This window comes from Toxotes jaculatrix, chromosome 8, assembly GCF_017976425.1.
Source record: "Toxotes jaculatrix isolate fToxJac2 chromosome 8, fToxJac2.pri, whole genome shotgun sequence".
Taxonomy (NCBI): Eukaryota; Metazoa; Chordata; class Actinopteri; family Toxotidae; genus Toxotes; species Toxotes jaculatrix.
The window spans coordinates 15966289-15991514 of record NC_054401.1 but is presented as its reverse complement, the minus strand read 5'-3'; the positions used below and the strand labels follow the sequence as shown (position 1 = coordinate 15991514).

General features: G+C 41.9%; 3 protein-coding genes across 5 annotated transcripts; 2 read left to right on the top strand and 1 right to left on the bottom strand.

The window, feature by feature from the left end:
* The first annotated feature begins 1941 nt into the window (after positions 1-1941).
* LOC121186194 (E3 ubiquitin-protein ligase TRIM21-like) lies at positions 1942-4695 on the top strand. The gene is made up of 2 exons (XM_041044869.1): positions 1942-2078; positions 2573-4695. Exon 2 carries the CDS (start codon positions 2575-2577, stop codon positions 4372-4374), a length of 1800 nt encoding a protein of 599 aa, XP_040900803.1. The 5' UTR covers positions 1942-2078; positions 2573-2574; the 3' UTR covers positions 4375-4695.
* A 152-nt stretch (positions 4696-4847) lies between these two features.
* Positions 4848-7216, top strand: LOC121186195 (E3 ubiquitin-protein ligase TRIM7-like). Of its 2 annotated transcripts, XM_041044871.1 has the most exons (3): positions 4848-5361; positions 5577-6307; positions 6371-7216. In XM_041044871.1, the coding sequence occupies exons 2-3, from the start codon at positions 5579-5581 to the stop codon at positions 6824-6826; spliced, it is 1185 nt and encodes a 394-aa protein (XP_040900805.1). In that variant the 5' UTR covers positions 4848-5361; positions 5577-5578; the 3' UTR covers positions 6827-7216. The 2 variants fall into 2 exon arrangements, with proteins under 2 accessions (XP_040900805.1, XP_040900804.1); XM_041044870.1 differs by having other exon boundaries at positions 5577-7216.
* Positions 7217-16156: 8940 nt separating this feature from the next.
* Positions 16157-20231, bottom strand: LOC121185367 (CCN family member 3-like). Of its 2 annotated transcripts, none has more exons than XM_041043410.1 (5): positions 20039-20231; positions 19239-19467; positions 18846-19100; positions 18103-18332; positions 16157-17888 (listed from the first exon to the last, which is right to left on the bottom strand). In XM_041043410.1, the coding sequence occupies exons 1-5, from the start codon at positions 20093-20095 to the stop codon at positions 17592-17594; spliced, it is 1068 nt and encodes a 355-aa protein (XP_040899344.1). In that variant the 5' UTR covers positions 20096-20231; the 3' UTR covers positions 16157-17591. The 2 variants fall into 2 exon arrangements, with proteins under 2 accessions (XP_040899344.1, XP_040899345.1); XM_041043411.1 differs by having other exon boundaries at positions 16157-17885.
* Positions 20232-25226: the final 4995 nt, after the last annotated feature.

Below are 25226 nucleotides of genomic sequence, written 5' to 3'. Positions count from 1 at the left end.
AAATCCTCAGTCAGCCAGCACATTTTTTTTCTTCACTGCAACAGGGAGCAGCTGCATAGACAGGTGTGATTGCACACAAACACGCAGTCACACATGGGGTTTGTGTTGTTGGTGTATGAACAGGTTTTCTGGAGTAATTAGGAGAGTGTAGTGTCCCACTCAAGAGCACTCCACTGCTGGTGCAAGAGGAGACTCAAGCCTCCTCTCGACATGATTTTTACATAAAATATAAGATTGGTTAACTAATAAATGTGAATATCTTTCTGTGTAAAGAAAAACAGACCGCAGAACGTGATCCTCCCTGAATAATGTTCACTCCTTACCCACCTGTCTTTCTCCATCCTCTCCTCTCCATGTTCAGTCACCCTCTTTATTCTAGCTTTTCTCTTTTGGTTTCTTCCCCTGCATCCACAGCTCCTCGTTTCCTTCTCTTCTCTTGTTTCTTTTAGCTCTTCTAGTTCATTCTCATTCTTCATCAGTGCTTCTTCACGCTTTTCCTTCACTCTGCCACTGATTTTTGACATATTGCTTTTAACTGGCACAAGCCCAGTTCACTGAGAAAAAAAACCAAACATTTGTATGTTTTCTACTCATTAGACAGACTGAGTTTTCAGAGATGAGGCTGGAGAAATATTTTTCTTTTATATTTTGCACCATTACTATATTATTTGTTCTTTCAGGATTTAAATGTGTCCTGTGGATTTTCTTGTAAATGAAAAGAAAAAAAAAGAAAACTCCTATTGACATTCAGTGTTTTCCACTGAATGTCATTTTCAAACGAGGTTTATTTTTCTCATGCATTTGCAACACAATCAAAATTGAGACTCATAAAAACATAAACTCCAAAAGCTCCACAGGGTACCTTTAATATTAAAGCCACAGGGTTGCCTTGAAGTCTGCATTTACAGGCAAGTAGAACATGTAAATGTTGATATACATGAATTGAAAATAAGCCACAGAAATAAACATTTGTTTGTAGCTTCTAAATCTGTCATGCTCAAACCAAATGAAAGTAAAGTTTCAAGATTTCATCTGCACCTGATGCAGAAAATGTGGAAAATAGGAACAGATGAAACAGCTTTGTTTAGGACACAATTTCTGTCAACAAATATATTTTACATCAGCAGAACTTGGAATTTGGAATAAAGAGAGACAACACATCAGAAATTTTATCAGTAACCACAGTTAGGGGGTTGCACTCCAATGCAGAATGCTCAATAAACAGGACAAGTACATCTACTACATCTACTACAAGTAGATGTACTTGTCCTGTTTAGTTAGTAAATTAGAAGCAGGTGGATATGAAATGACAGGAACAATGAGGAGAATCAGAGACAGGCAACAGCTAAACAAATATGCAAATATGTTAACCAACCAATCAAATAACAGACACATGTTGAAGTGACTATAAATAGAATACTGCTGGTGAAATAGTATTTGACACTGAAAGTAGTAAGAAGTGGTTCAAACGCTTTATTTTACGTAACAGGTGATATATAACTAAAAGTATTCAGATTACAGAATCACAGATTCATTAAATTTGGCATTGTCAGTTTCTGGGTGGTTCAAAATCCAAGAACCAGAATTACAATCATACATTTGAAGAGTTAAATGTGCAGGCAGCGGAAAGAATATTTGTGTGATGATTCATTTCCTTTGACTGAACACTAAAATATTACTCCTTTGACGTTAACCTCATAAAAGTGGCATTTTCGATACAGTTCATATGATACTATCAAAACAGGCAAAGAAGCTTGTCGTAGATTTAGTCAGTGTTGCTTTGGCTGAGAGGAATTACTATGACACACAAAACTGACTTAAGTGTCAACAGGAGGTAGTCATTAAGGATTCTTTAGAATTGGAAACCTAAATAATTTTTTCATTTCATGCCATTCATGTTTGTTAAAACACTGTTAAGGGGGTTAAATTAATGTCATAAGGAGGAGCAGAGGGGAGGGGTCAGTGGAGGAGCTCCACTACGTCATTTACAGAGAAATGAAACTTACGGTATTCACTCACAGCTCAGTTTGTCCATTTGCATATAGAGACCGCAGAGCTGAGCATCCCCATCCAAGAAGGTAATGTATGTTTACATAATAATATTCTAATGTGGGAGGATATTCATAGCTATGAACTGCATGTAAAAAAATCCACATGCAGAGATGAATGGTTGCTGCTAATCATATTTTTAGGTGAATACTTCAGTGAATACTTTGGCATTTACAAGAAATAGAAAAAGTCTGTTTTGAAATCTGTTGTGTGCCATGCTTTGCCACGTTCAAATTCAGAGCTGACTGTTTGCTGTTAGGTTTATTTATTTAGGTCACTCATTTTAAACTTATCTATTAGATATTTTTTTATGAAGCTCCAGTTTGTATTGACATGGTGTCACACAGGTGACTTTATTATCTATTGCCACCAGAAACACTGTATCTAAAATGAAATCTGTAGAGTGAACTGTTGTCTTTGTCAGCCATTATTTTTGTGTAAAATGGGTCAGAGCAGTAGCTCTTACTGCTAATAATGATGGTTGATGATGGTTCTGAGCTTTAAAACCTCTCCTCTCCTCTAGAAATGGCCTCAGCCAACAGTTTCCCAGCTGAAGATCAGTTCCTGTGCTCCATCTGTCTGGATGTCTTCAGGGAGCCTGTTTCTATTCCATGTGGACACAACTTCTGCAAGGCCTGTATCACCAGGCACTGGGAAGGCAAAAACCGGTGTCAGTGTCCACTGTGCAACGAGAAGTTCAACAAAGGGCTCAAACTCCGTGTCAACACCGGATTCAAGGAGGTTGTGGAGAATTTCAGGAAACGTCGTATCATAGCTAACAATGATGTCCCCGTCAAACCAGGTCAGGTACCATGTGACTGCTGCTCTGGCAACAAGTTCAAAGCCTCTAAAACCTGTTTGGTGTGTTTGGCTTCTTTTTGTGAGACACACCTCGAGCCTCATCAGAGAGTCGCTGCCTTAAAGAGGCACAAATTGACTGATCCTGTGCAGAACCTGGAGGACAAGATATGCAAAAAACACAACAGGATGTTAGAGCTCTTCTGCAGGAAGGACCTGACTCGTGTTTGTGCCCTGTGTACAGAACACAGCACTCATGATAGAGTCCCATTAGAGGAAGTGTATGAAGAGAAGAAGGCTCAGCTGGAAGAGAAAATGGTGGAAGTACAGGAGATGATACAAGAGCGACAAAAGAAGGTTCAGGAGATAAAAGAAGCAGTGGACAGACAGAGAAAAAGCAAAGATGAAGCAATAGCAAATAGTTTTCAGGTCTTCACTACTTTGGTGGTCTCAGTTGAAAGAAATCTGTCTGGACTGGTGAACGTGATTGAAGAGAAGCAGAAAGCAGCAGATAGACAGGCTGAGGTGCTGGAGAAAGAGCTGCAGAGGGAAATCAATGAGCTGCAGAGGAGAATCACTAACCTGGAGCACATCTCACACACTGAAGACCACCTCCAGCTCATCACTAGCTTCCTGTCCTTCTCCTCCACCTCCTCTCCACACAAAAACTGGTCTGACGTCGGTATCAGTGGGCAGCACTGTGTTGAGGATGTGAAGAGAGCTTTGGTGAAGCTGGAGGACACGCTCACCAAAGAAATGGAGCGAGCCGCACAGGAATTCAGGGTGTGCGCTGGTAAAATCCTTGCTGAAGAATCTGACACAGTGAAAAAAACACTAAGCACAGTCACAGATCTAGAGACCCTGCCTGAAGGCGTGAAGTTGGACACTATCCGGCAGCAGTATGCAGTGGACATGACATTTGACCCACGCACAGCAAACGATCTGCTCCTATTTTCAGAAGATTTCAAACAAGTGCACACTTCTCACATTTGGTGGTTTGGAAATGATGTCCTGCACAAATTCAACAGATATGCCTACGTCCTGGGAAAAAAAGGCTTTTCTGAAGGGAGATTCTACTATGAGGTTCAGGCCAAAAGGAAGACGGGCTGGGATTTAGGAGTAGCCAGAGAGTCTCTGCTGGGGAAGAAGACATTCACACCAAACCCCAGGAATGGAGTCTGGATCATTAGACTGAGGAACAACACCAAATGCACTGCTTTGAATAACGCCCCTGTTAACCTCTCCTTGGTAAAGAAACCTGAGAGGGTCGGGGTGTTTGTAGATTATGAGAAGAGACTCGTGTCCTTCTATGATGTGGACACAGCGTCTCTGATCTACTCTTTTACTGATTGCATGTTCAGTAATAAAATCTACCCATTCTTTAGCCCTGGTCCTCCTGAGGATGGTATAAATGGCGCACCTCTGGTCCTCTCACCTTGCAAAAAATCAACCATGTGGGAAAATATTTCAGAGTTTTTATGGCTGATCTTTACTCTCATTGCTCTGGTTTTGATTTCCCTATATTAATCAGCTCTGCCCCCTCTTTCTTTTAAGGGGGCAGAGCTGAAAGAAAATCTGGTGAAATCGGATTTTTGATAAGCCCAGTTCCTGGGTATTTTGGAAAACCAAGCCATACAAACAAGTGTACAGACCTGTAGACTGATCTCAGTTTAATTGGAAATAATTGCCTTCTTCTTCTGTAAGTGCTTTTTGATATTTATAGAACATGATGTTACACAGTTATTTATTTTTTTTACCTTGGCATGTATTTTTGTAATTACACTTATTGTGTACATTTAACAAAAGCCTTTAAAAAATCAAATCAAATAAAATAAGTATGTGTTTTTACAACAAGTTAAAAAGATTGCTACAGTGGTGGATGTACCTGCAGAGACAAGGAGGGTTAAAACCAGTGTATCCTTCTAGTTGCAAACTCATCATAAAGTCTGTAAATCACAACACGTTTTAGAAGTTGTTGGTACATTCATACTTCCTTCTACTCGATCTTAAATGTAAAAACATGGAAACTGAGAAACTGTTTTGCTGAAGAGAGAATGTCTGTGGAGCGATTCATTAAATTTCTGTGGCAAAACACTAAAGTATCACTCCTGTGAAATTAACCCTTTAAGAGCGGAGACTAGCGAACTCGATTCAGAGATGTGTCAGTGCTTGTGTTAGAGGCACAGTTGCTCATTGCGCTGTTGTTTCAGTCAAGTAGATCTGTAATTACACTGTGACACACAAAAGAATTCTTTATTATCCTCATAATTGCTCCAAATCACGTTTCATTTCATGTCATAGCTTGTTTGACAAGGGTCAAGTGTTAAGGGGTTAATGTCATGTGGGGAGAGCAGAGGGGAGGAGTATTAAAGAGAGCAGGAGCACAATTGCATCATTTACAGACAAGTGAAACTTAACATTGGGGTTCTGCAGAAACCTCAACAACTGGTAAACACAGTTCAGTTTGTCTGTTCATGTGCAAAGAGAAGCAGCAGAACTGAGCATCGGAAATAGGTGAAGTGCAGCTCCTGCATTTACTGAACAATACGATGATACTATACGATATTCATAGATATTTAGTGTATGGAATTATTCATGTAGTGTGGTGTGAACAATGTTACTGTCAGCCATGATTTTTGTGTAAAATGGCTTGCAGCTGTAGCTCTTACTGTTGGCGCCAAAAAAAAAGTAATAAATCATTGTAGTTTAAAACCTCTCCTCTCCTCCAGAAATGGCCTCGGCCAATAGTTTTCTGTCTGAAGATCAGTTCCTGTGCTCCATCTGTCTGGATATCTTCAGCGAGCCTGTTTCTATTCCATGTGGACACAACTTCTGCAAGGCCTGTATCACCAGGCACTGGGAAGGCAAAGACCGGTGTCAGTGTCCACTGTGCAATGAGAAGTTCAACAAAGGGCTCAAACTCCGTGTCAACACCGGATTCAAGGAGGTTGTGGAGAATTTCAGGAAACACTGCATCGTGGCTAACAATGATGTCCCCGTTAAACCAGGTCAGGTACCATGTGACTGCTGCTCTGGCAACAAGTTCAAAGCCTCTAAGACCTGTTTGGTGTGTTTGGCTTCTTTTTGTGAGACACACCTCGAGGCTCATCAGAGAGTCGCTGCCTTAAAGAGGCATAAACTGACTGATCCTGTGCAGAACTTGGAGGACAAGATATGCAAAAAACACAACAGGATGTTAGAGCTCTTCTGCAGGAAGGACCTGACTCGTGTTTGTGTCTTGTGTACAGAACATAGCGATCATGATACAGTCGCTTTAGAGGAAGCGTATGTAGACAAGAAGGCTCAGATGAGGAAGAAAAAAGCAGAAGCGCAGGAAACCAAACAGAAGAACAGAAAGAAGGCTCAGAAGACCAAGAGAAAAGGAAAAGATGAAACGACAGCAAACAGTGTGGTGTCCAATCAAATGCAAGCTCCTCACATTTGGTGGTTTCCCTATGAAGGCCCACACCATTTCAATAGATATTCATTTGCTCCTCGAAACAAGGGCTTTTCTGGAGGGAGATTCTACTATGAGGTTCAGGCTGAAGGGAGGACTGGCTGGGATTTAGGAGTAGTCAGAGAGTCGATGCGTGGGAAGAGGACATTCACACCAAATCCCAGGAATGGAAAGTGGATGATTAGGTTAGGGAGTAACAATATCTGCAAAGCTCTACATAATTACCCTGTCCACCTTTGCTTGTTAAGGAAACCTGAGAGAGTGTTGGTGTTTGTAGATTATGAAAGTGGATTGGTGTCCTTTTATGATGCAGATACTTCAGTCCTGATCTACTCTTTTACTGGCTGCAGTTTCAATGAGAGAATTTTCCTATTCTTTAGCCCCAGTCCTACAGAGGATGTTAGCTGGGTACAGAGACTGTGGAGGAAGGTTCAGAGGAAAATGAGGACACAGCCTTCAGATACCTTATTCTTCTTTATTGCTATGGTCTTTGCTTGCTTGATTTTCAGTCAGCAAAAATGAACATCACATTTTTTCCAGGGGCAGAAATGAAACAGGTTGTGATGAAATCTGTAAATGCATCTCTACAATGTTTTTAGACGTGATAAGTTCAGTTTTCATTTGCCAAAATTAAATAATACGAGAGTTAAAACAGATTTGATGAAATCTAAAATCTAAATCAGAATTTGATTATGATGAACTGGATGTTTTGAAAAACCAAGACTGAGCTCAGTTTAACTGTAAATAATTACCTTCAGCCTCTATAATGCTTTTTGATAATTGTTGAACATTATGTGACATGTTTATTTATTAATTTACCCGACCATATTACTGTAAACTTTCTGAAAACTACTGCATCTATCTAACCATCTGTTTGTTTGTTCCTTCAAACAAATAAAATTTGAGCGTCCAGACTGGGGGCCTCTCTCTCTCGCCCTCCCTCCCTTTCTCCCTACTAACAGTGATCTCCCATCTTGTTCAGTGTTTTTTGCTGATCCATCCATCCACTCCTTCTGTCATAATTACTACAGCCACAAGAGGGCTTTGTCACTTGAACATAAACCTGTTGCTTAGGGGCAGTTGCTGAAAAGACAAATGCTGTCTCACACAGCGACTAAATGTCTCTTCACAATAAAATGTAACAATGGGTCATAATAAGCTGCTTGCACAAACAGCCTATGGGATACATTTTTAATTGAAGAATAGTCTCCAAAAATGAGGGGTCTCAGGAGTGTTGAGCTCTCAAAGAATGCATGCCGTGAGGTCTGTTAGTGTGCTGATCATATTTGCTCAGAAAACTGACTGATCAACCCATCCTTCCATGTTGAATTACCTTACCTTAATTACCCTAAAATAGTAAATCTTAACAATAAAGTAGATAAAGAGACAGAAAAAGATTTAAATAGATATGAACCTATAAAAGGCTTTATAAGGTAATGGTGACAGGTGAGGTCAGAGTTCTAGAACACAGACTTGTGACCTCACAGTGGAACAGATCTCAGTTTGGCTGTGATCTCCACAGTGAACAGACACAGTTTCTGTGCTAAGCTTCAAACATCATCTCAAGAGAAAAACGCAGTGACCAAACTAGAAGACAGAGAGCTCATCAAGGAAAAAAGAAAAGGAAGAACGAGAGAGAGAACGAACACAAACAAAGATCATCTGAAGATGTTTGGAGACAAACAGGTAAACAGGCAGAATGCACTCTGCTGAAGCACCATCGGTAAGTTAGTAAAGAGGTAAGAGATTAATTTTCACAATTTAAAAACTTTTTTTTTATCAATAGTTGATGTACTTTTTTTTAGTTAAAACAATTCTGTGGGGTGGTATCTGTGTTTCAGTAAGTTAATTTATTGTGAGCTGGTGGATACTCAGCATCTGTTTGTCTGCCCTACACAAACAAGATGAAAACTTTACAGTCATTTAGTAAAATTACATGTATTAAATAAAAGATCAGTTACAGGGTTGAATTCTAACAGAAAACATTGAAAATTGAAAATACTATGATAAGTTAATGTGCATTGCACATGTATTAAACACACAGACAGCAGTAAACAACTGACAACATATAAAATCTTTAAGCAAGTATCCAAAAGAGTAGGAAAACGGTTGTACCACAAAGTAGGATAAATCAAGATTTATCTTACTTTATGGTACAACCGTTTTCCTACTCTTAGTCTTAATATATTTACAATTTGTGGGAAAAAAATGAATGTATTGTGAAAATCCTACTGCTAATGAGGTAGAAAATTGTATGTAGACAGAATAAAGTTGTAAAGTTGGAGTTTTCAAGATGTAAATCAGCCCCAACAATGATTGTTGTAATGTTGCACAGGAATATGTTATATATCAGCATTGTGCACTAAGTACATTAACACTTAAACACTTAAACTTCAGTATAATTCTGAATTCAGGACTTAAATATTGTGGTAGTTCAAACTTAAGATGAGAGAAGGATCTGAATATTTCCTCTGACGTTGCTTATATGCTTGTGGGAAAAAAATGAATGTATCATGTGAAAATCCTACTGCTACTGAGGCAGAAAATTGTATGGAGAAAGAATAAAGTTGTAAAGTTGGAGTTTTCAAGATGAAAATCAGCGCCAACGATGATAAGGTAAGATGAAAAAGATTAATCCTCAAGATTCCTGAAGAGGACGAACACATCGCCTGCACTTCCTCTCCAGCACCCCTTCCCAATTCCCCTGTTTCTCCTCCTTCACAATTCCCCTCTTTCTTCCTCTTCCCAATGCCCCTTGTTCTCCCCCTTCCCAATTCCCATGTTTCCCCCCCTTCCAAATTCCCCTCGTTCTCCCCCCTTCCTTATTCTCCTCTTTCTCCCCCTTTCCAATGCCCCTCTTACTCCCCCCTTTCCAATTCCCCTCTTTCTCCCCCTTCCAAATTCCCCTCGCCCCCCCCCTTACTCCCCCCTTCCCAATTTCCCTCTTTCTCCCCCTTCCCCAATTCCCCTCATTCTCCCCCTTCTCTATACCCCTCTTTCTCCCCTTTCCCAATTCCCCTCTTACCAACTCCCCTCTTTCTCCCCCTTCCCAATTCCCCTCATTCTCCCCCTTCCCTATAACCCTCTTTTTCCCCCTTTCCAATTCCCCCCATTCTCCCCCTTCCCAATTTCCCTTTCTCCCCTACCCAATTCCGCTCTTACAACTCCCCTCTTTCTCCCCCTTTCCAATTCCCCTGTTTCTCCCCCTTCCAAATTCCCCTTGTTCTCCCCCTTCCTTATTCTCCTCTTTCTCCCACTTCCCAATGCACCTCTTTCTCCCCTTCCCAAGTCCCCTCTTTCTTCCCCTTCCCAAGTCCCCCCGTTCTCCCCCTTCCCAATTTCCTCTCTTACTCCCCCCTTTCCAATTCCCCTCTTTCTCCCCCTTCCAAATTCCCCTCATTCTCCCCCTTCCTTATTCTCCTCTTTCTCCCCTCCTCTTTCCGACACTTTACAAGGTTTATTGCAATGCATCGAGTTATTGCTGGTAATGATATAAATGGCGATAAATAAATCACCTGCACTTCCTCTCCAGCCCCCGTTCCCAATGCCCCTTTCTCCCAATTCCCCTATTTCTCCCCCTTCCCAATGCCCACTTACTCCCCCTTTCCCGATTCCCCTCATTCTCCCCTTTACCAATTCCCCTCATTCTCCCCCTTCCCGATATCCCTCTTTCTCCCCCCTTCCCAATTCCCCTCTTACCAACTCCCCTTTTTCTCCCCCTTCCCTATGCCCCTCTTTCTCCCCCTTTCCCAATTCCCGTTTCTCCCCCTTCCCAATTCCCCTCGTTCTCCCCCTTCCCAATTCCACTCTTTCCCCCCTTCCAAATTCCCCTCGTTCTCCCCTTCCCAATTCCCCACCTTCTCCCCCATCCCAATTCCCCCATTCTCCCCCCTTCCCAATTTCCCTTTCTCCCCCTTTCCCAATTCCCCTCTTTCTCCCCTTTCCCAATTCCCCTCTTACCAACTCCCCTTATTCCCCCCTTCCCTATACCCCTAGTTCTCCCCTCTTCCCAATTCCCTTTGTTCTCCCCCCTTCCCAATTCCCCTCTTTCTCCCCACAACCAATTCCCCTCTATATCCTCCCTCCCAATTCCCCTCGTTCTCCCCCCTTCCGAATTCCTGTCTTTCTCCCCCTTCCCAATTCCCCTCTTTCTCCCCTTTCCCAATTCCCCTCATACCAACTCCCCTTTTTCCCCCTTCCCAATTCCACTCGTTCTCCCCCTTCCTTATTCTCCTCCTTGTCCCCCTTACCAATTTCCCTCTTTCTCGCCCTACCCAATTCCCCTCTTACCAACTCACCTCGTTCTCCCCCCTTCCCAGTTCGCCTCTTACTCCCCCTTCCCAATTCCCCTCGTTCTCCCCCCCTCCCAAATCCCCTCATTGTCCCCCTTCCTTATAGCCCTCTTTCTCCCCCCAACCAATTCCCCCCCTTCTCCACCTTCCCAATTCCCCCGGTTCTTCCCCCTTCCCAATTCCCATCCTTCTCCCCCTTCCCTATTCCCCTCTTTCCAACTCCCCTCATTCTGCCCCTTCCCTATACCCCTCTTTCTACCCCTTCCCAATTCTCCCCGTTCTCCCCCTTCCCATTTCCCCTCCCTAATTCCCCCTGTTCTCCCCCCTTCCCATTATCCCTCATTCTCCCCCTTACCAATTCCCCTCAGTCTCCCCCTTCCATATACCCCTGTTCCCCCCCTTCCCAATTCCCCTCATTCTCCCCCTTTCCCAATTCCCCTCTTACTCACCCTGCCCAATTCCCCCTTCCCAATTCCCCTCATTCTCCCCCTTACCGATGCCCCTCTTTCTCCCCCTTTCCAATTCCCCTCTTTCTCCCCCTGCCCGATTCCCCTCTTTCTCCCCCTTCCCTATTCCCCTTACCAACTCCCCTCATTCTGCCCCTTCCCTATACCCCTCCTTCTACCCCCTTCCCAATTCCCCTCATTCTCCCCCTTGCCAATTCCCTTCATTCTTCCCTTTCCCTATACCCCTTTCTCCCCTTTCTCAATTCCCCTCTTCCCACCTCCCCTCTTTCTCCCCCTTCCCAATTCGCCTCTTTCCCCCTCTTCCCAATGCCCCTCTTTCTCCCCCTTCCCAATTCCCGTTTCCCCCCTTCTCAATTCCACTTATTCTCCCCCCTTCCCAATTCCCCTCTTTCTCCCCTTCCAAATTCCTCCCATTCTCCCCGTCCCAATTCCCCTCTTTCTCCCTCTCCCAATTCCCATCGTTCTCCCCCCTTCCCAATTCCCCTCTTTCTCCCTCATGCCAATTCCCCTCACCCCCCCTTCCCAATTTCCCTGTCTCTCCCCCTTCCCCATTCCCCTCTTTCTCCCCCTTCCCAATTGGCCTCTTTCCCCCCTCTTCCCAATGCCCCTCTCTCTCCCCTTCCCAATTCCCCTCTTTCTCCCCTTCCCAATTCCTCCCGTTCTCCCCATCCCAATTGCCCTCTTTCTCCCCTTCCCAATTCCCCTTGTTCTCCCCCTTCCCAATTCCCCTCGTTCTCCCCCCTCCCAAATCCCCTCATTCTCCCCCTTCCTTATAGCCCTCTTTCTCGCCCCAACCAATTCCCCTCTTTCTTCCCCTTCCCAATTCCCCCCGTTCTCCCCTTCCCAATTTCCCTTCCCCCCCACCCAATTCCCCTCTTACCAACCCCCTTCCTTCTCCCCCCTTCATAATTCCCTTGTTTCTCCCTCTTCTCAGTTCCCCCGTTCTCCCCCCTTCCCAATTCCCCTCTTACCAACTCACCTCGTTCTCCCCCCTTCCCAGTTCCCCTCTTACTCCCCCTTCCCAATTCCCCTTGTTCTCCCCTCTTCCCAATTCCCTTCATTCTCCCCCCTTCCCAATTCCCCTCTTTCTCCCCCTTCCCAATTCCCCTCTATCTCCCTCTCCCAATTTCCGTCGTTCTCCTCCCTTCCCAATTCCCCTGTTTCTCCCCCCTCCCAATTCCCCTGTTTCTCCCCTTCCCAATTCCTCTCGTTCTCCCAGTCCCAATTCCCCTCTTTCTCCCCCTTCCCAATTCCCCTCGTTCTCCCCCTTCCCAATTCCCCTTTCTCCTCCCTTCCTAATTCCCCTTTTCCTCCCCCTTTCCCAATTCCCCTGTCTCTCCCCCTTCCCCATTCCCCTCTTTCTCCCCCTTCCCAATTCACCTCTTTCCCCCTCTTCCCAATGCCCCTCTTTCTCCCCCTTCCCAATTCCCGTTTCCCCCCCTTCTCAATTCCCCTCATTCTCCCCCTTCCCAATTCCCCTGTTTCTCTCCCCTCCCAATTCCCGTTTCTCCCCCTTCCCAATTCCTCTCGTTCTCCCAGTCCCAATTCCCCTCTTTCTCCCCCTTCCCAATTCCCCTCTTTCTCCCCCTCACCAATTCCCATCATTCTCCCCCCTTCCCAATTCGTTTCTTTCTACCTCTTCCCAATGCCCCTCTTTCTCCCCCTTCCCAATGCCCCTCTTTCTCCCCCTTCACAATTCCCCTCTTTACAATTTCTCTCTTTCTCCCCTCACCCAATTCCCCTCTGTGTACCACCCATTGCCCCATAATTAGTCCCATTAGTTATCTCACCCCTTCTCTTTCTCCCTCTCTTTCAACCCAACCGGTCGAGACAGACGGCCGCCCACCATGAGCCAGGTTCTGTTCAAGGTTTCTTCCTTTTAAAAGGGAGTTTTTCCTTGCCGCCGTCGCCAAGTGCTTGCTCATGGGGGAAATGTTGGATTTCTGTAAATATTAAAAAGAGAGAGCCCACCCCATCAATAAAATTCATTTCAATTAAATCTTCTGCTTCTGTTCATCATTGTTGTATACAGGTAGGGACAAATTCATTATTAGCAAATTATTGTTAATTACCAAACATAAGTAAGTGAGTCTCGTCCAGTGAGAGGCCAGAGTTTGAATTTGAACTTCACACCAAGGTGAGATTGGATTTTGGAGCTGTTCTACCACTGGCTGTAAATCTCTTGCCCAGGCCTCTGGGGCTAAATGTAGGCCCATCTATTGTCTTATTCTCAGCACATGGCATGAGATCCCAACATTTCGGTTTTACAGCTCATAGATTCAGGGTTTAAAGCTTTCATCAGTGCATCTCCTTAAACCTTATTTTCCATCCCGTGTTCTTTGCTTCAGGCTCATGTCTGACCCCAGAGTTAAAAAGAAGTCAGCAGGCTGCGGGGCCTTTTCCTATCAGCCTCAGACTGCCATCAGACTGTCTGACTCTGATGAGACTTTTATATCCAAACTTAAAACTTATCTTTACACCTTAATTTTCAGTTAGTGGCTTATTCTTTAATTGACTCAGGCCTTGTTCCTGTTACCATTCTCCTACTGATGGGGGCTCTCAGTCTCAATGGTTCTATTAGACCTAGTATGTACAATGGAGTTCATGTTTTCCCATGTACATTTCACAAAAGCCTTCTTATAAACGTTCTTATCAATAAATAAATAAAAATAAAAATGTGTTTTACAATAAGTCAAAAAGATTGCAACAGTGGTGGAAGTAGAGACGGGGAGGGTTGAAAACAGTGTTTCCTTCTAGTCACAAACCTGTTTGTTATTTGTGTGAAACGAAATGACAATATTTCATATATGATAAGTCTGTAAATCACAATGTACGCTGTAGAAGTTCTTATGATGACTTTCTGTGATTGTTTTGTCATTTGCTGTTGATTTTTTGTGTTTGAGACACAATGCACAGTTACATGAATTTATACTATGAAAAGGCGATGATAGTGTCATTTCTGAAATGAATCAACAACTCTAAACATTTAGAGTACCTACAGTGCCTAAGCCCGCTGGACTGGTATCAGTGTGTTCACTCTTCCAAACTAAGGTGCAGGGTGGAATTTTGCATTAATGTTACACAATGAAGATCACTCTAGTGAAGATGGTGACTCTGGGTTTATTCAAATACACCACTAGAGGGAGCAATCCACTCACCTTTCGTGCAAATGACCCCTCTCACTCAGGATGTCATTCTGTTTGAGCCACAACATTTAAACTCTTTAATAGTTTGCCAATTAGCAAGTGTTACCACATTAACAGGCCACTAACTAACTAAGATGAACACAGTAAACATTATACCTAATGAAACACCAACATGTCAGCTAGTCATACACTTTACATGGTTTTTTTTTGTTTGTTTTTTTAAAGAGAAAACATTGTTTGAACTTGGAATATGATAAAACCTAAAAGCTCAGTTTGTGTAACCTGTTGATATATTGCACTGAGTTTTGAGGATTGAACAATACAGCACAACACAATTGGAAAAAAGTAATTTCAAGTCCAATATTACTGTTGTAACTACTGAATTTCTGTGGTTTAACTGGGAAAACCTGGTTATCTTTGTGGCCTTTTACAAACCAGAACAAGCAGCTGAACACATTCAGGTCATACCACTCATAGCTAAAAAGGTTTAACATTCTTCAACAGTAATTCAATAAATGAACTAACAGTTAAAAAATGTCTCAGGAAACCAGTCAAGTTTTAACTGCACAGAATTCTGTCTCAGATGCAGCAGCCAATAATTCAGACAGGGAGGCGCCAAAGAAAACATGGCCTAAAAACATCCTAGTCATGAAGTTCAAGCTGCAGCTTTGTGGTTACTCAGCTGATCAGATCATTTCACTCTTTCTAGTTAAGTGGCCAGTCAGTGAGTCTGTATTTGGCACACCTTTTTTTAAACTGAATGCTGATGCCGGCATGGTAACATGACTGTCACAATGACAGTGCTAACATGGTGATGTTTGGCAGATACATATTGTTTGACATCTGTACAAACTTTTGTGGCAATCCATCCATTGTTGGGATGTTTCAGTTTGGATCAAAGTGTTGTACAAACAGACCAAGAGACGGACCATCACTGCCTAAAGCCGTGCCACCAGCATCTGTCTGTCTTATGTTTTCACCTTTTAACTGACACTTTAATACTAACATATTTACAGTGAGTGCAACACGAGAACAAGCTTCAAATCCTAGATCTACAAACATAACCAATGTGTAACATTACCACACACCTGTGATCTGCAGAAACCATAGCATACTTGCAACCAGATGTGTCGAGCACATTGTCAGTCCCCCGCTGATTCAAGCCACTGCTTAAGTTTCCACTGAGGTGCTATTTTAGGAAGCAGGAGTAATTCTACAGGGAATGAGAGGGTTTTCCATTGTGACCATTCAGACATATGGGGTTCACTGAGAGAGGTCAAATGTCATCACCCACTGTCAGTGGGGCCTCGAGAGTTTGGTAGCTCCTGGGTCCCAGTTGATGACATGAACATCCTGGACTGTTAAAAGGGAATCCACAGGAAGAGGTCTGCCCCAGATGCAGATGTGTGAAAACTTTCAAGATGTGCATTCATTTCTAGTAAAGGGAATTACACATCGAAAACTCATCAGTACAAATGATTTTACAATATGTGTTTGTTTTTTTGGGATATTTTTATCAAATACCAAGACCAAAATTTATTGGCTAAGCAATTTTTGAGAAAGGTGATGAGTCTCCAGTACTGCTAAATTGCAGAGCAGCCATATTGTTAGTGTCAGGTTACACCTGATATACATCTGAGTGACCGAAAACCTACATAATCTTGCATGAAAACTGCATTTGTAACATAATGTGATGTACAGCAAAGATTAGCCTCACGTCAAACAGCACCAGATGTTACTCATCATTAAGACTGTCGTTCTGTCTCTCTCTTCTCTCTCTTCTCTTCTTTAGCTTTTACCTCTCAGCTGCTCCTTTTGGGTCTTATTCATTCATTCTCTATATTTTCCTTCTTCTCTCAATTATCCTCAGTTAAAAATCTAAGAGATGATTCCTTCTTGATTCACTTCATGTAATAAACTTGGCTCCCACCACCAGCATCAGTAGAAAATATTTTATTACTTAATGACAATAAAAAGAATCAAACCTTGATACAAAAAATACACATTTATTCATGAAGAGTTTTGCAGTATTGTTCTGACCGATACAGAAACAAGCAGTGTGAAGTATAATTCAAGTAGTACGAAAACAAACACCATATACCAATATATACAATACATGTTTACACTGTTACCAATCAATGCTGTGTATTTGATACACACTCAATCAAACAAGCTATCCTGCAAGTATTCACAAAAACTTTTGTCATTATAAAAATAGCTGCTGTTTATGTGCACTACTTTTAATAAAAAAAGAGTAACAATATCCTTTCTAGACCAAGAACAACAAAAACAAACATTTGCATTTTTTGATGGGAACATAGGCATTATGCATTTTGCAACAGGAGCAAGATTTCAGGCAGATGTTAGAAATGACACTAAGTCACCACAGTGAACTCTCTTTCATAGGCTGAGCCTTTGGTTGGGCCCAGGTCACAGTCCAGTTATTTCAAAAATGTGTCCCATAGTTGGAAAATTTCCATGGTAGTGCCAGGAAAAGATAACAGATCGCCTTATTGAACTCGATTTCCTACTGCCTTTTATTAAAGTTTTTTTTTTTTCTAGATTAAAATGTCAAAAGTGTCACAGTAAAGGAAATGATGAAATTAGACGATGTACAGTACTTGAAGCTTTTGGCTACATTGTATTGCGAAAGCTTTCCTCCTCATAATTTAGGTTGAATGAAAAAAAAAACCCACTGTGGTTTCATGTTGTTTTGCCTAAAAAAATGCTAAATTCTGCCTGATTGACCAACCCACGTGTCAATCAAACCAGCAGGTTGTGAGGCTACATGCAGCCAAGACACTGCTGCATGTCTGTTTGACCCTGTGACTGTACACCTTCATTCTAACTGACCTCTTGTATTGAGACTTTTGTAGGTAAACCTCCACAGTCTCAGAGTATGTACAAGGAGCACTTACAGACCACTGTCTGACCAAAGTCCATTGTGAATAGCTGGTATCGTACTCTACCTGATCTCCAGAAGTGGAGAGAATCAATTCATCACAAGGATTAAGTGCTTTACTAAGCAATAGTGAAGATCACACTAATTTGTCCACAGGATGTTACACGATTAAATCCAATATAGAGCTATTTAATTCTCTATGATTTCAGCCAAAAATTGAAGATTCCCATTATATGAATATAAAAATGATTCTGATCATAATAAGCCTTTATACTCTACAGTTTTAAGACTATCGTACTGTATACATTTTGTTGGGGACAGACTTGTTTGAATCTAAAATTCTGAATTTACGCAACTCATGTTTGAGAAGAAGAGGATGCTACTGTCCTTCAACCCAACTCAAGGAATTCCTGGATTTATGGTTCACTGAAAACTCATTATTATCTTAGACCTATTAACTATTAACCTATTATCTCTGACCTATAACCTCATGCTGCTGTATCCCAGCTCTGAGGGCTGCCACACAGCGTTGTCTCGGGGGCAGTGGCTGTGGCAAGCACAGGTCAGAATCACCATGACTGGCCTCCTGGCGGTTTTACCGTTGGCACACTGGAACTCCACCAGGGCGGTCTTGGTTCTGTGGGGAGTACAGCAGCGACCGTCTGTGCAGGAGCCGCAGTATCGAGGCTTGTAGGCCTGGACACTGGTGCAGTTCTTATAGGAGAGGTGCACGGCTTTGTCACTCCTCACCATCCTCTGGCACTTACTGCCTCTCTGCTGGGAGAGAAAGAGCAATTTACTGATTGAATGTGTAACATATCTGTCAAGGAAAAGAATGTTAAGTGTGATTTTCTTGAACAAAGTCGCCCTGGTACTGAACAAAAAGTATAGCAGCGTATACATTCTCCTGTTACAGGCATGTAACTAAGCTAAAGCAAATGCAGAAAGGATATGTCAATTATGTTGTTCCTAAGAACTACCCAAAAAGTACCTTTGGTGCGAGCTGTGTCAGCTGTGTCTGATCCTGCAGGTCGTTACAGGGTCTGATCATACACAGCCGGCTCTGCTTCACCATCTCACACCGACGGTTCTTATTGGTCACTCTGGTGGACAACCCCATGCCACAGGTTCGAGAGCAGGCGCCCCATTCTGTGGTCTGCTCAATGCAGTTCAGGCTGGGGTCCCAATTGTCAAAGCTCACGGTCTCTTCCTGACGATAGGCTAAGGGAACACACAGAAGGCCAGAAGACTGTAGGTTAGAGTGGAGAAAGAAAACAACACACTGAGTAATAATTCTACATAATTCAAAAAGCAGACAAAGCTGTTTAGTTGAAAACTTAAAAAAAGCTCTCTAAATAAAAGTTTAAAAGTATATTTGGAGAAAACCTGTTGGCAACATGATTACTGACACACTTGTGTTTGGATTCAACTGTTCGGGTGCAGAGCAGTGTATTACATATTACTGTTTCACACTGAGTGACAACAGTGTCTCTTTCCTCTGTGTTTCCTCCTCTTTTCTCATCCCTTATTCTATTTTCCTATTTCCTGCCTTCCTTGGATCCTGCTTCCTTACCCTGAAGAGGTCAGAGTTATGTACATAACCTTTTAACTTTATGTCTCATCACTGGAGTGTCAACAACATCAAAGAGAAACAGGCGACTGCATGTGTGAATCTGTGTATGTGGTCTGCTCATATAAGATCATCTTGTCTCAGCCTACTTCCAGTCTACTCACCAGCCATGGCAAACCCGCCCAGTGCACTGGCCTCAGGCTGGGGCTCACACACCCATGTCTCGCAGCACTCTCCGGGCAACTGGACCCTCCGTGGCATGGGGCAGTCCGGGCCGGGCAGCATCACATCCAAGTTGCAGCGGGGCAAGCAGGCGATCTGTCCGTCACGACACATACACTGGTACTTACAGCTGGGGAAGAAGGTCTGGCCGTTCTGGTAGACAGAACCGTCCAAAACACACACATCTCCCTCATGAGCTGGAGGAAAGAGAGAAAGAAGGCGCAATGGTTTTGATTTAGGTTTTAAAAATAAGCTACTCGTGTCAGGAGCCACTTATGTATTCACAAAGCATTTACCATTTAAAGTATACATTTGGGAATAATATGACCACTCACCTGCACAAATGCCAGTCCTCTTGTGGACGTCAGCTGTGTAGTCACACTGAAGCCCTTTACGTGTGTCACAGGGGTTCATTTCAGAGCAGACCTGTCCTTTCTGACGGGCGCACACCAGGCAGCAGGCACAGTCGTCCAGGATCAGGGGCACTCCAGGGAGACACATGGGGGGCTCCTTAGGGCATTGGCATCTCCGTGGACATGCCTGGGACCAGACTACTGCAAACACCTGGGTGGGGAAGAAAATTAATTTTAGTGCTTGACCATACATGTTGGTGAGTCTCACTCTTTAAACTAATTAATATAACTGATTACTGATAACTGAGGTTGAATGTTACACACAAAAACAAGTCTTTAGAAAAGAAAACAAAAATCACAGGATATAAAAACTGGTAAACATTTTGTAGGGTATTGTAATATTACACATCTTGTGCAAAAAAGGTTGAATTAGCAGAATAGCAAACAGTAACTAGTATATTTTACCAGCAGTAACTTGCTCAATGAAACTGATGTTTAATGTGATGAAGAAGTAGTTAAAAACATGTTTTTCTATGAATTGAATTATATTGTTTAATAATTTGTAGTCAAAGTCAGTTTCATCTGCAAAAATGACCAAAAAAAGTCTTCATGTCTTCTAATCTTAAAATTATTTGTTGATAGATAATCTTAAAACTTCAGTAAAAATATTTTTGTGTTGAAAATAAATTGTTGACATTATTTCAAATTATTGGTGCTACAGCATAAAATACTATCTTAATGAAAGTCATACGAGGGTATTCAGTTACTGTTATAACGCCTACCTGTGCTGTAAAAAAAAAGACAAAGAGAGCTCGCTCTGGAAGATTGGACGTCTTCATGTTAAGTAGAGCAGAATCAAAGATATCTGCAGTCAAGAAAGCGTTGCGTTGTCTTAAAAGGAGCTGAAGTGAGTCCTTTGGTTCAGGGTTGAACGTTCTCCTCTCCTCTCTGGCTGTGGTGTAGCAGAAGGTTGTCCTGTCTTTGTCGTTCTGGCTCAGGACTCCGGAGAGGAGGGACCTTATATAGCAGGGCTGTCCTGCTGGCACCATGACGACAAACAAGAAGGAATGTTGGAGAGATCTCCCAGAGTGTCGGAGGAAGACGGGAGTCACATTTTATTCCAAGATCCTGTCAAAGAGGATAGCACAAATACACAGAGAGAGTTGTCAGACTTTACAGTGTAATATTCTACTAATATTACTTTTATTTTTAACATACATTTTAACACATAAATGGTATACACCTTATAATCACTATAAATTTGTTAATCAGTCAGTAATTAACTCAGTATCTTCCACACACTTTATCTTTTCTTACTGAAGAATCCTTAGCAGTCCATGATGTTCATGTTATCATGGGGCCTGGAGGGGGGGGGGGGGGGGGGGGGGTCCTTACTCTATTCCCACTGACACTGGGTGGTGACCCTTTGACCACTCTCCCCAAACCCCACCTGGGAGGTCACAATGGAAAACCCTGTTATTCCCTGTAGAATTGCTTCTGCTTCCTAAAAATAGCAACAGAGTGGAAACTTTGGCTCATCAGTAGCTTCGATCAATCTGTCGGGGGTGGGCACTGTGGTCTACACATGTGGTCAGAGATGTGTGATGGTTTCTTCCGAACAGAAGTGGATGGAGGGATTTTGATGTCAAGCTGAATGGGCAGTAAGTGAAAAGATCAATGAGTTTCATTCCAGTCCTCTGAATAAATCTGACTTTCACCCAGACCCCAGACCCACCCATTTTTGCACAATAAAATTGGCAATGGCTTAAGGACTGAGATGCTGTGTCCATGAGTGGTTTTCAAATTTCTGTTGAAAGTGTTTTTAGTAGAAAGTAAAGTTATTAAAGTGGCATTGTTTACAAATATGAAAACAAGTAAAATGTATAGATATAGTTCACTAGTGTGTGTAATTATATTTTTCTCTGGAGGTGTGCACAGAACAGTATGGGTAAAGCTGTCTCTTGTCTTACATCAGCGCCCCCCAGTGGTAGTTAAAAAAAGGTGATGTGGCAACTGCACTAGGACATCAGGATTGTCCAAATTTTCCACAAGCAAGATATTAAGCCGTCATAACAATCATATGCTACCAGAAAGACATAAAGACACAAACACATAAAGATATACACAAAATTGTTTTAATAAGGAGTTCACTCATGGTTTTCTCTTAGGCCGCCCACAGGCACTGACTCTCTCCGGCTGTTCAGACTTAATATGGCGGGCTAACCGAAGTTGGACTGTGCCTCCTAACCAAACCAAGCCCAGATTGGTGGAACCGGGCGACTGTCAAAGACAAATCTAATGCAAAGAAGTATGAAGAGGACTGAGGAGGATGTGGGGGACAGTTTGGAAGAACACAACTGTTAGTATTGTGTTAACCTGCTAGTAATACGACCAGCCGCTACTTCACCTGCGTGACCCTCCTTTTTCTAGGATGGACTATAACACACCAAGGTGATCCAGATCCTCACCACACCCCAGTTAGACCAATTTTCTCAATCACCCTGGAGTTTAGTGTCATGGTGCCTAAGGAAAGGACAACGGATTACAACACACACCTCATCCAAGGTAAGACAGCTTGCTTTGCTGCTATGCTAATATTTGTTGCTGGATGAATGAACAAACAGTGCAACAAGAAGTTCGTTTTGCTCATTGCTTTGGCGATTATTTCATAATTATTTATGTTTTAAGGTATTTGTTGTCTGTGGCCACATTTATTTGCTTGTATTTTTTTAGTTAAAATGTTTCAAGGACCGCTCAGGTGTCTTCAGTTATTTGGGACTGATTAGACCAGCTGCTTGTGTGGACATGTCCACTTAGGCCTGAGAAGAGGTCAAATTAGCCAAAACGAATACGACCGCTGGTAAAGGCCTCTGAGAAGAGATTAAGATATGTATATGTAAATAGTATTAGTGTTTGAAATTTTATTATAAACAGGCTTATAAAGGAATTCCTTTTAGATAGTAGGTAATTATAAGATGATGAATTGTAGGAGTTCAATGTTCAACATTTTCTATATTTGATACTCGTACTATTTGGTCACACCTGCTGCTGCCAGTTTTATTTATGGTGATATTTGTTGTCTGTTGCTATAGCAAATACTTGGATCTTTGTAAAGTCAGACATCTAAAATATGTGACCTGGAAATTGTTACCAACTACCTCACTAGGTCAGCATTTTTGGATAGAGACACAAACACAAAATTCTCGAAGAATTCACAGTCTGTCTATATGGTTCCTCAACCAGTACGTGAATAAAGCAATGAAGGTAAGGTTAAGGACAGCTTTCCAAATGGTCTGTGATTCCAACGAGCGGTGGATAACTCTGCCAAAGTCTTGATTCAGTGTTGTTTAAACAGTTTGCAAAGTTTGGAAGTTGAAGAATGTCAAACTTAACTGGATGGCTGTGTTTGCTGACTCTGTGTGGATTTCTGTTCCTTTACTGCTTCTACTTCAGTCACTTTCATAGCTGATATAAATCAAAGTGACATAGTACTGAAGAAGTAACTATGGCTAAAATGCTGTTATCAAATTGCAAGTAGTCTTTAGGTTGGAAAAGTCTTACATTGACTTAAATTCCCATTTTCCCCCTCCTTCTTGTTTTGTTTTCCTCACGGCTTTGACCTTCTCATAAAAGTATAAATTAAGTAGTATTTAGTAATAAGTTAGGTCAGCTGGTCTCCACACCTACTTAACCTAAACAGGCCTGCTCATGCTCTAAAGGAAACATCAAACATTTGTTTTGGTTTATCTCCTCAGTCAATTTCAGCTTCTCCTTCTCATATCTCCTTTAATTATAATATGTATTTAATTCCTTTCTATTGTAATCCTTCAAGCTTTTCGTTCATAGTCACTGGCAGGGAAAAAATATTTAAGCTTGTTCTCTATATTTCTCACAGAGTATCCTGTTGGACTGGTGATCTGAAAGTTAGTAATGATTAACCTGGGAACATTAGCGAAAAGTCAAAAATACAAATATGCATCCTGGAAAACTTAACATTATAGTCTTATTTGCTGTGTGAAACTGTGAATTCCCCCTGGAATGAGGTGGGAAGTCTGCATACGCACATTCACGGTATCTGTGAAATATTTCTGCTTGACTCTAGAGAGGAGAGAGAAACCTATGGAAGAAGACAGACAGGGGGACAGATATGAGATGGAGTAATGAAAAGAAGAGAGGTAGCTGGCATCGTAAAGAACAGGGTGGAGGAGGGAGAAGGATGGAAAAAACTTGTGTAGAGTGGGCAGTGTGGCAGGGAGCTTGAGTGGACGTCTCTTTCTGTGTCTGATTCCTTTGTCCAGAGGGGGTCTGTGTAAGCACCAGTACTTGTTGAGACTTTATACTTTGTGTTATTGTCACACTCATCTTTTGCTTACCCTGAAGATGCACTTCATCCTCCAGTGGTAGGAAATGTTTCAGTACCACTTTAAACTGAGGTTTGACACAGTCCTCTCTAAACAGACAGATCACACAGTGAAAGCCCTCAACAAACAGTCGGCCCGTCGGCCTGCTAGCTGTTGTTGTTGGACGCTGCTGCATGGCTTCAAGCATTTTGCCAAGTGGTCAGGCCACACAGTCGATGCTGCCTCTGAGAGCTCACCATGAGTTTACATGGAGAGTCCAACAACATTTTGCAACAAATCATACAGAAACATTTGTGGTCAGCAGTCTGTGTGGCGCAGTAGGTTGAGGATTCAGCGTCCTCTCTGTGCTTTTCCTTACGTCATGGTGGTCTGTCCATATCTTGGAACTTATATTTTATTATATACTTTTGCAGATAAAGGAGTCTTTGTATTTTCACTTAATGTTCAATATCCTGCTTTCTTGAGTTGCAGGATCCCAGATTCATTTTTTGGCCCTTTTCCTGATGAATTCAAGCATCAGTATACATTAATTTGAATGAATGAAAGACATAAATCCCTTTGGGGTTTTTGGGGAAGCAAAGTTTAGTCATTCATTGTTATTACTGGCACTCTCAGGCATATATTCATTCACGAATCCTTGCTTGCAGACAGTATTAGTTCAGGAACAGATGAACTGTCTGAGATCTCATTACAGCCAATCGCTGACTACAACTTGGATGAGATTCTCATTTCCTTACAAATTTAGGCAAGATAATACAGGTGTATAGGGTAAAATATTTAATAGATACTGAAATTTTATGTTTAAATATCCAGATGAGATATTATCTAATTACATATGTGCTAATTTACATACATTTCCATAACAGAAATCTGAACATTGCATAGAGCCAGGTTCAAAATTCCCTTCATATTTGTTGGATATCTCTTTTTATCACTCCATAAATCAGAAAATACTGTCAACAGCCAGAGGAAAGAGGACATGTTATGGAATCAGTATAATAGCCCAAAATCTCAAATTGAGCAGTGCATGAAAAAAACAATGTTTTTGCCTGCTGTGTCTCGCCTTAAAACAAAAGAAAAAAAACATCATTAAATGTTGCATGTCAAGGAAACGACAGACATGTTTCAGCAGGCCTAATGGGCTATTAAAGAAATAAATGGAGTATTAACATCACATTAGTCTGAACAGCTGAAAAAGCATGAATTTAAATGTTCTTGGCAGGAATCAGATCTTGGCAGAAATGCTCATATTGGCCAGATTTTTGGTAGTATTGAGTGTATGAGATTTTTTTCAATTTCAATAAGTAATGGAAGTTAGTTAGTTAACAGTGTTTTATTAAATTGCTGTTTTCCTTACTGTTCCTCCTCATAATATGTCATTTTAATGTCTTATTCTAACACTGCTTTGATAGTTTAATGGTGACTTAACTGTTTGTAGGAACCTGACAACACCTGAAAACCATCTGGGACTAGTCATACTTTGATCCAAACAGATATGAAGTGTTGTGTAAATATGACTTTTTAACATAGATTGGATTCACTGTAGGTCAGTGTTGTAATTACAAGCACAGATTATTGTTTGTAATTACTGTCTCTGAGCATTACATAC